The sequence below is a fragment of the Coregonus lavaretus genome (assembly GCF_964263955.1).
Source record: "Coregonus lavaretus genome assembly, chromosome: 10".
Taxonomy (NCBI): Eukaryota; Metazoa; Chordata; class Actinopteri; order Salmoniformes; family Salmonidae; genus Coregonus; species Coregonus lavaretus.
The window spans coordinates 58003260-58018071 of record NC_139997.1 but is presented as its reverse complement, the minus strand read 5'-3'; the positions used below and the strand labels follow the sequence as shown (position 1 = coordinate 58018071).

At 44.5% G+C, this 14812-nt stretch overlaps 1 protein-coding gene across 1 annotated transcript in view; it reads right to left on the bottom strand.

The window, feature by feature from the left end:
- Positions 1–14812, bottom strand: part of LOC311136663 (sarcoplasmic/endoplasmic reticulum calcium ATPase 1-like) — a 69756-nt gene that overhangs the window by 34895 nt on the left and 20049 nt on the right. The window contains exons 4-5 of the mRNA XM_084170877.1: positions 8766–8870; positions 6187–6325 (exon numbers count right to left, since the gene is read on the bottom strand). Coding sequence (XP_084027003.1) covers positions 6187–6325; positions 8766–8870 — 244 coding nt within the window. The remainder of the gene's footprint in view (positions 1–6186; positions 6326–8765; positions 8871–14812) is intronic.

Genomic DNA, 14812 nt, shown 5'->3' with positions numbered 1-14812 from the left:
GTCTGGTAGTGCAGGAGGATCATTATTTGGCAGGGCAACCTGACTGTGATTAGCGATGTTCCATGACCTACAGGGTGTGGGAGCGTTATTTGGCTTCCCCTCCACCTCTATTAGGAAGTGAAGCACTGACCAAACCCAAGGTATTGATTAAGGACATTTCAGCACTTCATAAATCACATACACGAGTGCATAATGAGTAGGACTACGGCAAACCTCTAGTTTGATGATTTTTATATGACTCAGATTCCCCTATAATCATGCCATTTCCATGTGTGTTGCGCTTGGAGTTCTCATCTTCCTACATTATGACAAGTTCCCAATCTCTCACATTGTATCGACACTATTTCCCTCTTCCTCAACAACAACCAGAAAGAGAGATGGATAGATAAAGAAAAAGATAGATTGAGAGATGTGTATGTGTGGGAGCTGGGGGCAGTAGCTCCACAGGGGGCAGGCAAGGCAGAGGGCAGCAGCGAGAGGCTTTTGAAACTCCCACTCCCAGCATCCTCCTCACTTACTGTATGTAGTCCTATCGCCTCCAACTCACCCCTCGCGCTTCTCCATTCGCCTCCCACAGACGTTCTCTCCCTCTCTCTCTTTCCATCTCTCTCTCTCCCTCCATCCATCTCTCATCACTATCCATCTTTCTCTCCATCTCTCTATTAGGATTTGCCCAGACACCATCTAAATGCTAATACCAGGAGCTTTAGAACATATTCTATTTCAGACTAAGAATACTTACCTTACCATAATGCAGCCTACGCCATTACTGTATGAGAGCAAACTGTAAAAACTGTTAGGCCCTATACTCTGCATCAACATCTCAAATGGGTCTGGATGGAACCTTTGGAGATGAATCTAGTAAAGTGGGCTTAAAAGGGATAGTCCACCCAAATGTCCTTACCCTGTACGCAGTCTATGGAGAAGGTATGACAGAAATATATGCTTTGTTTTTGTTTACCTGGATACCCAATATGTAATTTTGTTATGTGGGTGAACTATCCCTTTAAAGCTAGAATACGCAGTTGAAACAATAACAAACCAGGGGATGGGCCTGGAGAAATGTAACCACTCTCAAATGCATAGAAAGAGCTATGGATGCAATAACTGACCATCCATGATATCAAAATTATAGTTTTAACCATGTGTTGAGGCTATACAGTGTTTGTTTACATTTACTTTGTTTACAAACATTGTAGTAAAAATAAGTGTATATTTTGAGTTCTGATGGGGTACGGCAGATGAACTAAGCTCATGAGGCATTTATAAGTTATATTCTTCAAGTCAATGGATATATATAATTCAAGTCAAAAAATTGATGTAGCAACTAAGGATTCTAGCTTTAACTTTACTTTCACTCCTGTAACTAAGTATCGATCAGACCAAACCCTGGTAGATGTGATGGTCTTATTTAGAGTGTACAGACTGTTCCCATCTTTCAAAAAAACTGGGAAAGTTCCACAATCATAACTGTGGCCTAATGCTGGCACTTCGGACAATGTGAAACCAGCCAGGCAAGCAGGGGAGAGGAGGGTGAACAACATGCACAACAAAACAAAAAATAGGAAGAAATGTAACTGCAAGTAGTTTTTTTCGCACAAATTCTGAACAAGTTTTTAGCCAGGATCATTGTCTAGCTCAAGATACTGACACTTTTTGTGAGAGAAAATACATAACCCTGAGTGTTTACTAGTGTTTAAATGGGGCTTAGCAACCATATTATGTCAACGAGAGGAGAAACAGTGTTTTGATGTAGTGGAGGGGTGGGTAGATATCCCTCTGATCTTCCTCTGCTCAGGCAATACATACAGAACACTATGCCAAGCTGAAAGCCTCTCCATCCTGTATCTGGTATGGTAGGAAATTAGCTTTGACTTATGTCCTCTCACAGCCCACTGACTAACATATTTCATGTGTGTGTGAGTGCATGCGTGCGCATGAACAGTATGAGGGCCCTGCCCTCCACTCCACTCAGCAGCCAGTCAGCAGGGACTGGGTGGGAAAGACTAACTGAACTCCCTCATTAATCTACAGTATATAGAGCTGCTGACAGAGAGGAGTGATACTCTGACCAGCCGTCCACAGAGGAGACCCTGGTGCCAGGGACAGACGGGGTCACACCCCATTTCAACAGAAAATAGTTCCCTCTCCACTCCAGTTTAAAAAGATGCCAGATTGCCATGGAGATAATAAACAGTAATGGAGTAGCTAGATCTCAGAGACTGCAAATATCCCAATTCTGTTCCTTGTGTGTGTGTGTGTGTGTGTGTGTGTGTGTTGAACCTTCATATCCATGCATACTGACCAAATTATGAAGACAAGCATTGTAATGTAGAATTCTATAAAGTGTTGTTCTAGAGCAGTGGTCACCAACCGGTTGATCACCAAACATTTCTGTAGAAAAGACTTGCGCTCCTTTTTAAAACATTTGTGTTGCGCTGTTCCAAGTAGGTGCACTTGCTTCAGAAGCCCTGCACACCGGGTAAGCAAAGTGTTCAACCATTTGATTTGTCTGAAAATACCAACTCCACCTACCTGGTGGACCAGGAGATCAAATCACTGTGCCTACAGAGATTCCACGACACCGGCCACAGCAAAGATTGATACTAGCCTTCGTAAGATTTAATACATTTTAAAACCATGACCACAGAGAGACTGTCAAAGAATACAGCAAAGAGCTGCTGTTTTTATGAGTGAGTTCATGTTTAATTTCTTTTTTTAATTCAGCACTGTCAACAGTTGTAATTCAACACTATTACAAAATATAAAATGCCCTTCTCCCTACTTCTGCTTGCACTGCAGCTGCAAGGAATGTGTAGCCAAGTGTATCGATAGCCCTGCATTTGTATAATTATTATTAGTAGCACATATTTTAATAATATCAAGGAATATTTCACTTTCTCTGGTCATAGGAACAACATGTATTTGTGCATGGTGCGGTGCGTCTCGAGAGTCGCCATCAGGTGGAAGACGGTGTCACCTCTCTCTGGTCAGTCTCACCGGAGGAAAGGAAGGAGAGAGGAGGGACTGTGAGAAGCGGACCCTCTGCTGCTCTCTCTCCCTCCCCTGAGACTAATGCCTTGTTCAAAACAACAACTGGGAACTCAGAAATCTCAGATTTCAGTGCGTTCAAGACAACTGGGAACCCAGAGAAAACGAGATCTGAATAGTTTTGAACAGTCATCAATATCGGAATTCCAAGTCGGAAACTGGCATCTTTCTAGACTGCTAACTTTACGACCTGAAGATCACTGACGTCATGATTTGACCTCGTTTTTTTCAGAGTTCCCAGTTGTCTTGATAGCACCATGACCATCAGATGCAGGTACCATCAGTCCAGTAAAATAAAAAAGCAAATTATATGCTCAGATGTGCCTCACAAGTGCTACACCAATTAAAGCTTGTGTTTTGAAAAATAATATGGTCTGAGAAGAACAATTTTGGCAGGCCAGGCATATAGCCAATATGCTGTGATAATGTATTAGGCCTACTGCACAAACCTAATTCTTACAGAACTGTTTTTATTAGGTTAATGTTAAAAATAAAAAAAATCCTGAGTGGCGCAGCGGTCTAAGGCACTGCATCGCAGTGCTTGAGGCGTCACTACAGACCCAGGTTCAATCCCAGGCTGTGTCACAGCCGGCCGTGACCGGGAGACCCGGCTTGGCTGGCCGGGATTTCCTTGTCTCATCGCGCTCTAGCGACTCCTTGTGTCGGGCTGGGCGCCTGCGAAGTTGACTTCGGTGGCCAGCTGGACGGTGTTTCCTCCGACACATTGGTGCCGCTGGCTTCCGGGTTTAGCGAGCAGTGTGTCAAGAAGCAGTGCGGCTTGGTAGGGTCGTGTTTCGGAGGACGCATGGCTCTCGACCTTCGCCTCTCCCGAGACCGTAGGGGAGTTGCAGCGATGGGACAAGACTGTATCTACCAAATTGGATATCATGAAATTGTGGAGAAAAAGTACAAAAAATTAATAAAATAAATATTTTAAAAAACGTACATCTGCGCGGTAGATCTCGGCTTGCTTTTTGACTGTGAAAAATGACTTGACTCAGGCGACCACTGTTCTAATTCCAATAACAGACCATATCAATATTTTTGACTATAAAAAAAAATGCTAATTAGCTATCGCAACTAATTTTGATAGAGCATGTCACATATTGCCACTCCTATTCGCCATCTCTTCAATCTAAGCCTACAGGAACGTGTGTGCCCTCAGTACGCTTATAGGGAAGGGCACTCAACATGTACGGCACTAACGCAAATGACTGATGATTGGCTTAAAGAAATTGATAAGAAGATTGTGGGAGCTGTTTTATTAGACTTCAGTGCAGCTTTTGACATTATCGATCATAGTCTGCTGCTGAAAAAACATGTGTTATGGCTTTACATCTTCTGCCATATCGTGGATCGAGAGTTACCCAGAACAAAGAGGGTCTTCTTTAATGGAAGCCTCAATAACGTAAACGAGCTAGAGTTTGGCATACCTCAAGGTAGCCGTCTTGGACCCTTACTTTTAAAATGTTTTACTACTGGCCTAGTATTGAGTAAAGCCTGTGTGTCTATGTATGTTGATGACTCAACACTTCGAGCTGCAGTCAGTTCTAAAATAGGTGGCAAGTAATAAGCTAGTCCTAAATATATAAAAAACTAAAAGCATTGTTATTTTGCTAAAACCTAAACCTCATCTAAATACTGTAATGAATAATGTGGCAATTGAGCAAGTTGAGGAGACTAAACTGCTTAGTGTAACCCTTGAGTGTAAACTGACATGGTCAAAACATATTGATGCAATGGTAGTTAAGATGGGGAGAGGTCTGTCCGTGATAAAGCGCTGCTCTGATTTCCCAATTAACAAAAAAGTCCTACAGGTCTTAGTTTTATCACAACTGGACTACTGCCCAGTTATATGGTCAAGTGCAACAAAGAAGAACATAGGCAAATTACAGTTGGCCCAGAACAGAGCAGCACAGCTGGCCCTTCTAAATTGTAATGTAATTGTGGATTTTATATTGTATATTTGTAACAGAGTAATAATGTAATAATATCTTGTATGATGTATAGTTTTATTTATGATGTAGGCTGTTGTGTTTTGATGTGATGTAATTGTTTTAACCCTGTTTGGATCCCAGGAAGAGTAACTAATGGGGATCCTAATAAATACTAAATGTGGGCCTGTTATAGCTAATCCCGGTCGACAGTTGACAAACAAACAGACACACACACACACCTGAACAAAGAGAGTCTGTTTCCTACGGCACTGGAGTAAGTAATTTACACCTCCACCTCTCTCCTCTTTTCTCTCTCTCCCTCCTTCTCCACCAGATAAACATGCGACGATGGAGAGAAGGAAAAAAGAAACAGTCTCGCCTGTGAAATCCTCAGTCTGTCAATGGTTGAAGTCGTTTCATTCTCAAAACCATGCTACCTGACAATAACACTGAATTCATTCTAGCTAGCAAGCACATTACCCATTCAGAGCACACGATCCCTTTCTCCTGTCTTCTGTTGTGAGGTGCGCAGTGCAGTGATTATGAATGAAAGCTGTGATCCCAGTCTCACTCCCTCCATCCTAACCCTTTCCATCCCTCCTTCTGAAGACATCACTCTGCTGCTGCTTCTGAGAGATCATTAGCGAGGCAAAGCCAAGGTTTACACAAACAAACACTAATCACTTTGATGATGAGACCATGTCCGCACTGTGTGTGTGTCATACACAGATGTTCTGGAACCAGTGACAACAAGACTACTTTTAGACAGAGGGCAGAGTGTGAGTGAAGGAGTGAGTGAGTGAGTGAATGTATAGCTGACAAATACCCAGCAGCAGTGACCAGGTGGTAAAACTGAGAGCATGGAAAAGCCAAGGGAAACTCTGTGGAAATTTAAATAGGCCCCTAAATACAGGGACAACCGCAGCCACTTTGCAGTATAACGTGCACACACACACACACACACACACAAACACACACACAGCTGTGGTCCTGGCTGGCACCTGAGGGCCCAGAGGAAAGGCTCTTATGTAACTTAGTTGAGCAATGTTTCCAGCACTGGAAATTGGACATGGGGCCTTACACATGAGTGTGTGTGTGTGCGCGTGTGTATATGTTGGGTAAGGGCAAGCATGCATGGTGAGGGGGAACACAGAGAAAGACTGACACTGAAAATACCTGTTTTTCCCCCTCTACTCACCGGCAATCTCCACAACGTCCCCAGGCACTATTTCCCGGGCCTTGACCCTCTGGACTGCCTTGCGGTTCATGCGGTACACCTTGGCTATCTCTGGCTCGTACTCCTTGAGAGCCTCGATGGCGTTCTCCGCATTCCTCTCCTGGACCACAAAGAAAGAAAGTGTGAGAGAGAGCGAGCGAGCGACAAAGAGAAACAGAGAGAGACAGAGTGGCAGGTTCAGTACCAACACAGAGGCCAAAAGGTCAATGCTTTACTGCAGCCCCATTTTGTACCACGGTGCAGTGTTTGCATATTTCTGTCGACTTGGAATGAAGTCCTAAATTGGAATGAACACTAGAAAGGCAGTGTCTACAAACTAAATATCCAACCCATAGACTGATCTTACCCAGTGCTCTCTCTCAGTCTCTCTCTCTCATACAGCTACAAATTGTTCCTCAAAACCCCCGTTTAACATGTCTTAACACTCATCTACCAATCCCTCAAGGGCCAAAGTGCTCTATTCAGGGACCTATTCTGATTAGGCTGCTTTTCAAAGTTCTTCAATTTACACTGAACTGTCTGTCTCCAGATCTACAGACTGAAATGAACAAAGACATTTTTACATTTTAGTCATTTGACAGATGTTCTTATCCAGAGCGACTTACAGTTAGTGCATTCATCTTAAGATAGCTGGGTTGGACAACCACATACAGTAAAAAAAAAAATATCTCATCAATCTACACACAATACCCCATAATGAAAAAGCAAAACCAGGTTTTTAAAAAACTGAAATATGACATTTACGTAAGTATTCAGACCCTTTACTCAGTCCTTTGTTGAAGCACCTTTGGCAGCGATTACAGCCTCAAATCTTCTTGGGTATGACGCTACAAGCTTGGCACACCTGTACTTGGGGAGTTTCTCCCATTCTTCTCTGCAGATCCTCTCAAGCTCTGTCAGGTTGGATGGGGAGCGTCGCTGCACAGCTATTTTCAGGTCTCTCCAGAGATGTTCGATCGGGTTCAAGTCCGGGCTTTGGCTGGGCCATTCAAGGACATTCAGAGACTTGTCCCGAAGCCACTCCTGCGTTGTCTTGGCTGTGTGCTTAGGGTTGTTGTCTTGTTGGAAGGTGAACCTTCGCCCCCAGTCTGAGGTCCTGAGCAGGTTTTCATCAAGGATCTCTCTGTACTTTGCTCCATTCATCTTTCCCCTTGATCCTGACTAGTCTCCCAGTCCCTGCTGCTGGAAAACATCCCCACAGCATGATGCTGCCACCACCATGCTTCACCGTAGGGATGGTACCTGGCTTCTTCCAGACATGACGCTTGGCATTCAGTCCAAAGAGTTCAATCTTGGTTTCATCAGACCAGAGAATCTTGTTGCTCATGGTCTGAGAGTCCTTTAGGTGCCTTTTGGCAAACTCCAAGCGGGCTGTCATGTGCCTTTTACTGAGGAGTGGCTTCCGTCTGGCCACTCTACTATAAAGGCCTGATTGGCGGAGTGCTGCAGAGATAGTTGTCCTTCTGGAAGGTTCTCCCATATCCACAGAGGAACGCTGGAGCTCTGTCAGAGTGACCATCGGGTTCTTGGTCACCTCCCTGAGGTGAGGAGGGGTTTATTTAAGATACTCTTTGAAGAGGTAGGGTTTCAGGTACTTTCGGAAGATGGGCAGGGACTCTGCTGTCCTAGCTTCAGGGGGAAGCTGGTTCCACCATTGGGGTACCAGGACAGAGAAGAGCTTGGACTGGGCTGAGCGGGAGCTGCCCTCCCGTAGGGGTGGGAGGGCCAAGTGACCAGAGGTGGTAGACAGCATGTCATCACTCTCGGACTAAAAGGCCTTCAGAAATGGCATTCACATCATAAATGGCTTATTTTACTGGCGCCTCTAGAAGCAGATATGTACATTGTCATGCATATATATGGTTGGGCCGATACCAGTATCGCAATATTTTTTAATATACTCTTTGATCCTTTAAAAACCTGCTGTATGTAAAATATTGTGTGCTATAGCTTTGAAAATAAATACATGTGACTCTGGATGACAACATAATGAAGTTTGTTTCCAACATTGTGGCTGTTTTCCTAAAGAAGTTAAACCCGCCTTGTGTTTTGCTTCCTTGCCACGACACTAACGAGTATCACAATACTGGTATCGTCTCTGCCCTAATACATGGCCTACGGGGCTATTTAAAAGCTTTCTAAGAGCATGGCATTGGCTGTGGTTTGAACTTGGGTTCCATGGTTTCCATGTTTCGACTGATAAGGCTCTCCTCTCCTACAATAAAGTACATCAATAAAGCCCTGCTGACACATATGATGATCGAAAGCCAAACAGAGGTTATGTTTTCCGTATAGGATAAAGGACACTTTATATAATGACCTCCTCACCCTAAGTGACACACCATTAAATATTGTATCTCAGCACCATCTCATCTGGTACCTGCTCCAGGCAAATACCAGCTGGGTAGGAGTAATACTGTACACACACAGGTGAGCAAAGGATACACAAATATAATTTGTCTGAAAATGCACACACACACACACACACACACTGTGACATCAGGTGAACACCCACACACAATAAGAAGAGGGGGTCTCACCTGCCAGACTCCGATCACAGCGTTAGCGATGAGGATGAGCAGGATAACGATGGGCTCCACGAAGGCTGTGATGGTCTCCTCCCCTTCCTCAAACAGAGCCAGCACCTGGAACAGACAGAGAGAGAGAAATATGTGAGTCTCCTCTCCAGATAAACAAAGAGAGAGAGCGAGGGGAGAGTAGCCTCAATATGAGCCTCCTGGACAGAGAGAGGGGAGAGTAGCCTCAATATGAGCCTCCTGGACAGAGAGAGGGGAGAGTAGCCTCAATATGAGCCTCCTGGACAGAGAGAGAGGGGAGAGTAGCCTCAATATGAGCCTCCTGGACAGAGAGAGAGGGGAGAGTAGCCTCAATATGAGCCTCCTGGACAGAGAGAGAGGGAAGAGTAGCCTCAATATGAGCCTCCTGGACAGAGAGAGAGGGGAGAGTAGCCTCAATATGAGCCTCCTGGACAGAGAGAGAGGGGAGAGTAGCCTCAATATGAGCCTCCTGGACAGAGAGAGAGGGGAGAGTAGCCTCAATATGAGCCTCCTGGACAGAGAGAGAGGGGAGAGTAGCCTCAATATGAGCCTCCTGGACAGAGAGAGAGGGGAGAGTAGCCTCAATATGTGTCTCCTGGACAGAGAGAGAGGGGAGAGTAGCCTCAATATGTGTCTCCTGGACAGAGAGAGGGGAGAGTAGCCTCAATGTGTCTCCTGGACAGAGAGAGGGGAGAGTAGCCTCAATATGAGCCTCCTGGACAGAGAGAGAGGGGAGAGTAGCCTCAATATGAGCCTCCTGGACAGAGAGAGAGGGGAGAGTAGCCTCAATATGAGCCTCCTGGACAGAGAGAGAGGGGAGAGTAGCCTCAATATGAGCCTCCTGGCTCCAGAGGACCATTACCATTATCAGAATGTACAGCCATTCAAATCACCTTTGACCCTAGTTCTGACCTAATATTTGTCTGTATTTGTCTGAAATTTGTGAACATCACACTTTGTTGATGCAGCTTATAAAAACATTAAACGCTTAGTCTTATAGCTCTATAAAAACAGTTTGTAAAAATCACTAATTATCAACAGCAAGCATTCTTTGTAGAGGGTGTAGTCTCCTTGTAGCTTGGTCCTGTCTCCACCTCTAGTGAGTGGTAGTACGTACAGTATATACAGTGGGGAGAACAAGTATTTGATACACTGCCGATTTTGCAGGTTTTCCTACTTACAAAGCATGCAGAGGTCTGTCATTTTTATCATAGGTACACTTCAACTGTGAGAGACGGAATCTAAAACAAAAATCCAGAAAATCACATTGTATGATTTTTAAGTAATTAATTTGCATTTTATTGCATGACATAAGTATATGATCACCTTCCAACCAGTAAGAATTCCAGCTCTCACAGACCTGTTAGTTTTTCTTTAAGAAGCCCTCCTGTTCTCCACTCATTACCTGTATTAACTGCACCTGTTTGAACTCGTTACCTGTATAAAAGACACCTGTCCACACACTCAATCAAACAGACTCCAACCTCTCCACAATGGCCAATACCAGAGAGCTGTGTAAGGACATCAGGGATACAATTGTAGACCTGCACAAGGCTGGGATGGGCTACAGGACAATAGGCAAGCAGCTTGGTGAGAAGGCAACAACTGTTGGCACAATTATTAGAAAATGGAAGAAGTTCAAGATGACGGTCAATCACCCTCGGTCTGGGGCTCCATGAAAGATCTCACCTCGTGGGGCATCAATAATCATGAGGAAGGTGAGGGATCAGCCCAGAACTACACGGCAGGACCTGGTCAATGACCTGAAGAGAGCTGGGACCACAGTCTCAAAGAAAACCATTAGTAACACACTATGCCATCATGGATTAAAATCCTGCAGCGCACGCAAGGTCCCCCTGCTCAAGCCAGCGCATGTCCAGGCCCGTCTGAAGTTTGCCAATGACCATCTGGATGATCCAGAGGAGGAATGGGAGAAGGTCATGTGGTCTGATGAGACAAAAATAGAGCGTTTTGGTCTAAACTCCACTCGCCGTGTTTGGAGGAAGAAGAAGGATGAGTACAACCCCAAGAACACCATCCCAACCGTGAAGCATGGGAGGTGGAAACATCATTCTTTGGGGATGCTTTTCTGCAAAGGGGACAGGACGACTGCACCGTATTGAGGGGAGGATTGATGGGGCCATGTATCGCGAGATCTTGGCCAACAACCTCCTTCCCTCAGTAAGAGCATTGAAGATGGGTCGTGGCTGGGTCTTCCAGCATGGAGGGAGCTGAAAGTCCGTATTGCCCAGCGACAGCCCCGAAACCTGAAGGATCTGGAGAAGGTCTGTATGGAGGAGTGGGCCAAAATCCCTGCTGCAGTGTGTGCAAACCTGGTCAAGACCTACAGGAAACGTATGATCTCTGTAATTGCAAACAAAGGTTTCTATACAAATTATTAAGTTCTGCTTTTCGGATGTATCAAATACTTATGTCATGCAATAAAATGCAAATTAATTACTTAAAAATCATACAATGTGATTTTCTGGATTTTTGTTTTAGATTCCGTCTCTCACAGTTGAAGTGTACCTATTATAACAATTACAGACCTCTACATGCTTTGTAAGTAGGAAAACCTGCAAAATCGGCAGGGTATCAAATACTTGTTCTCCCCACTGTAGGTGCTAAGATCACTGGCGCTCAACTGACTCCCTGTTCTATTCCCAGCCCAACAGTTACAATGGACAAACTGTTGCCATTGGAGATTGTGTGTGACAGGGCCTAGTTGCCCATTCCTCTAGTAAATACAGGTGCTCTGTGGTAACTAAAGGCCCTTCCGACCCAAAATGGCAACAGGGAAATGGATGACCTGTAAAGGCAGGAAGGGGTAGCATTTCTGCATGAAGAGCAGCAGTTGCAAAAATACTGAGGGCAACATTCTCCACTAGGGTTGGGTTGCATCCAAAATGGCACCCTATTCTATATATAATGCACTACTTTTAACCAAGGCCCATATGGCATTGGTTAAAAGTAGTGCACTACGCAGGAATAGGGTGCCATTTTGGACACAGCCTTCAACACCACTTCAGTGAGGCACCTGTATAACAGTTAGCTAGCTATTCATGTTGTCCTTTTATTTCTGTAGGTTAGTTGTGGACTACATTAAAAGCAAGGACCTTGTGTAAGTGGGAGAGATGGTGCACACAATGTCACCACTGAGAGAAAGGAGAGAGAGAGAGAGAGACGCATCGAGATGCATCGTTGCCGATAATACAGAACTTAACCATATCCCAGTAAAAGTCCTCCCCTCCACAGTGAGGAGGAACGAGCGGAACGGGGCACGGCAGATCAGTGGCTCAAGCCCCGGTCGATAACTCATCATTCACGGCCCGCAAATATCCCCATTCACTCCGCTCTGCTGCTCTGTGTAGAGAACATTGATGGAGGGCAACAGCTTCTGATCCGTCCTTTCATTCAGCCTAGCTAGCCAGCTGAGATGCACACATGTTTCCGTGGCAATTCTGACACTTAGCGAGTGTTTTTAGTTTCAGCAGACAAGAGTTCGAGAGAGAAGCATGATGAGAAGGCTGAGGTTTACACAGGGTTTAAGGACTTAGTGCAGGAGTCCATTTCAACTTTTCACTGGGGCTTTTTCACAAACCTAAACTTATTATACATTAAGCGGCAAGATACCAACTCTTACACACTTAAACTCTCCACCTAAGATTGTTACAGTAAAAAGCAAAATCCTTCACACCCCCCCCCCCCCCCCAATTTTTTTTTACAAATAGTACAGACAGATGGCTTATTTTGACTGAATGGCCACAGAGTTACAACTTTACGTTACAACCAAACACAGCGTCAACGAATGGAAGAAAAAACACAATGCCAAAGACGGTTTACCAAGACGTGTAGGAGAACAAGACAAGAATGAGCCCAATTTAACCCAATTCAAAGGCCACTTTACTTTTTCACTCCCTTCCTGCACAACCCAAAACCTTAACCTACACTCCCTCTCTCACATAATGCCATGGAAAAAGAAATAAAGGAAAGCCAACCTTTTCTCTTTCCTCAGAATCAAATGGAGGAAGTGTATAAATGTTGACTGTTGGTTTAATGGGTGAGCCTTTGTAACCTTTAAAATACACTGAGTGTACAAAACATAAAGAACATGCTCTTTCCATGACATAGACTGACCAGGTGACACCTCTGATCCCTTATTGATGTCACTTGTTAAATCCACTTCAAAATCAGTGTAGATGAAGGGGGGGAGACAGGTTAAAAATGATTTTTAATCCATTGAGACATGGATTGGGGTCCCGTGTGGCTCAGTTGGTAGAGCATGGCGCTTGCAATGCCAGGGTTGTGGGTTTGATTCCAAAGGGGGACCAGTACGAAAATGTATGCACTCAGAACTGTAAATCGCTCTGGATAAGAGCGTCTGCTTAATGACAAAAATGTAAATTGAATAGGCAAGACAAAATATTGAATTGCCTTTGACCGAGATATGGTAGTAGGTGCCAGGCGCATCGGTTTGAGTGTGTCAAAAACTGCAACGCTGCTGGGTTCTTCACGCGCAACATGTTCCCATGTGTATCAAGAATGGTCAAACACCCAAACGACATCCAGCTAACATGACAACTGTGGGAAGCATTGGAGTCAACACAGGCCAGCATCCCTGTGGAATGCTTTCAACACCTTGTAGAGTCCATGCACAGACGAAGATTGAGGCTGTTCTGAGGGCAAAAGGGGGTGCAACGCAATATTTGGAAGGTGTTCCTAATGTTTTGTACACTCAGTGTATATGTTTTGGTGTTTTAACACTTTATTTGGACAGTAATGAAATGAGGTGGGGAGACAGGCAAGCGGGAGAAGGGTGGATGCAGAGATTGAACCCTGGTCTCCGGTGGGGAGTTTAAGTGAAATGTTCCGGGAAGTGTTAACACTACACCGCAGCTCTGCACAGGCGTTTGCTACCTTTGAACCTGTGGTGATTGGCTTGGTATGGCCCTGTCTATACTCTCCATCCTTATACATGGATAATAGTGCTCAAATTGTCTCAACAACAATATCAGTAAAACAATTATAAAGTTAAAGAGTCAAAAGTTGCCTTCTCAGTATTTGATGTGACAAAATAACAGTAAGCATTGTGTCCAGTGTAACAGCTATTGAGGCTACAATAGTAAACTTGAGCACTCTCTCTCTTCTGCTACTTCTCTCCATAGTAATGTACAGTAAATGATTATCATATCGGAGGCAGCTTCAAAAACATCACAGCAACACTTTCTCCTCTGTTCTGCTCCTGTCGCCTGGTTACGAGGCTCTTTATTCTCATGTCATGCAAAGAGTCAGGGCAGGTCAATACCTCCATTAACATCATATTCAAATAGGCACACAAATGAGTCCCACATTGAGGTTTGGCCCTTATAGGTTAGGTTAGCCTCTCCATCAGATACTTCCGTAGGTCACTTTCTCCACCTGCACCAGCAGGCACTGCACTGGGAGCTCACATGTTGCTGTTCTCGAGAGGCCCAGCAAAGTGCTACTGTCCTTTCCAACAACACAGTTGCAATGACTGACTGATATGATTGATCCATAAGGAATCCATCAGCATCAAGTCTCAAAGGATGTTTGTGAGGTTCAAACAGGGTGCTCTACAGCAGATGTGAAGTCTCAAAATCAGGGGGAAATTCTGGTACACTCAGAAAGCGGAGTAGTGAACCCAGCCTAGTCGGCCCAGCTCTGCTTGGTATATAGGAAAGCTGTGGGAGGTGTAGAGAAACCAGCCTAGGCAGCTCAGAGTCTGCTTGAAAAAAACCTCATCTACAAAACATAAACTTTTCAGGAAATTGAAAAGAACTGCCACATTTTACCATTAATGAACATACAGTTTCGAAACTTAAGAAGCTATTTTGAACACATTTTCGTGGTCCTAGAGTCATGAAATGTTCAGTACATTGAGGAAAGTTACTGCTTTCAATACATGTAAGACAACGAAAATGTGCAAAACTTACAAGGTTTTCAAACAGTGACGATAGTAAAGCTGTGGGAGGTGTAGTGAAACCCACCTAGGTAGCTCAAAGTCTGCT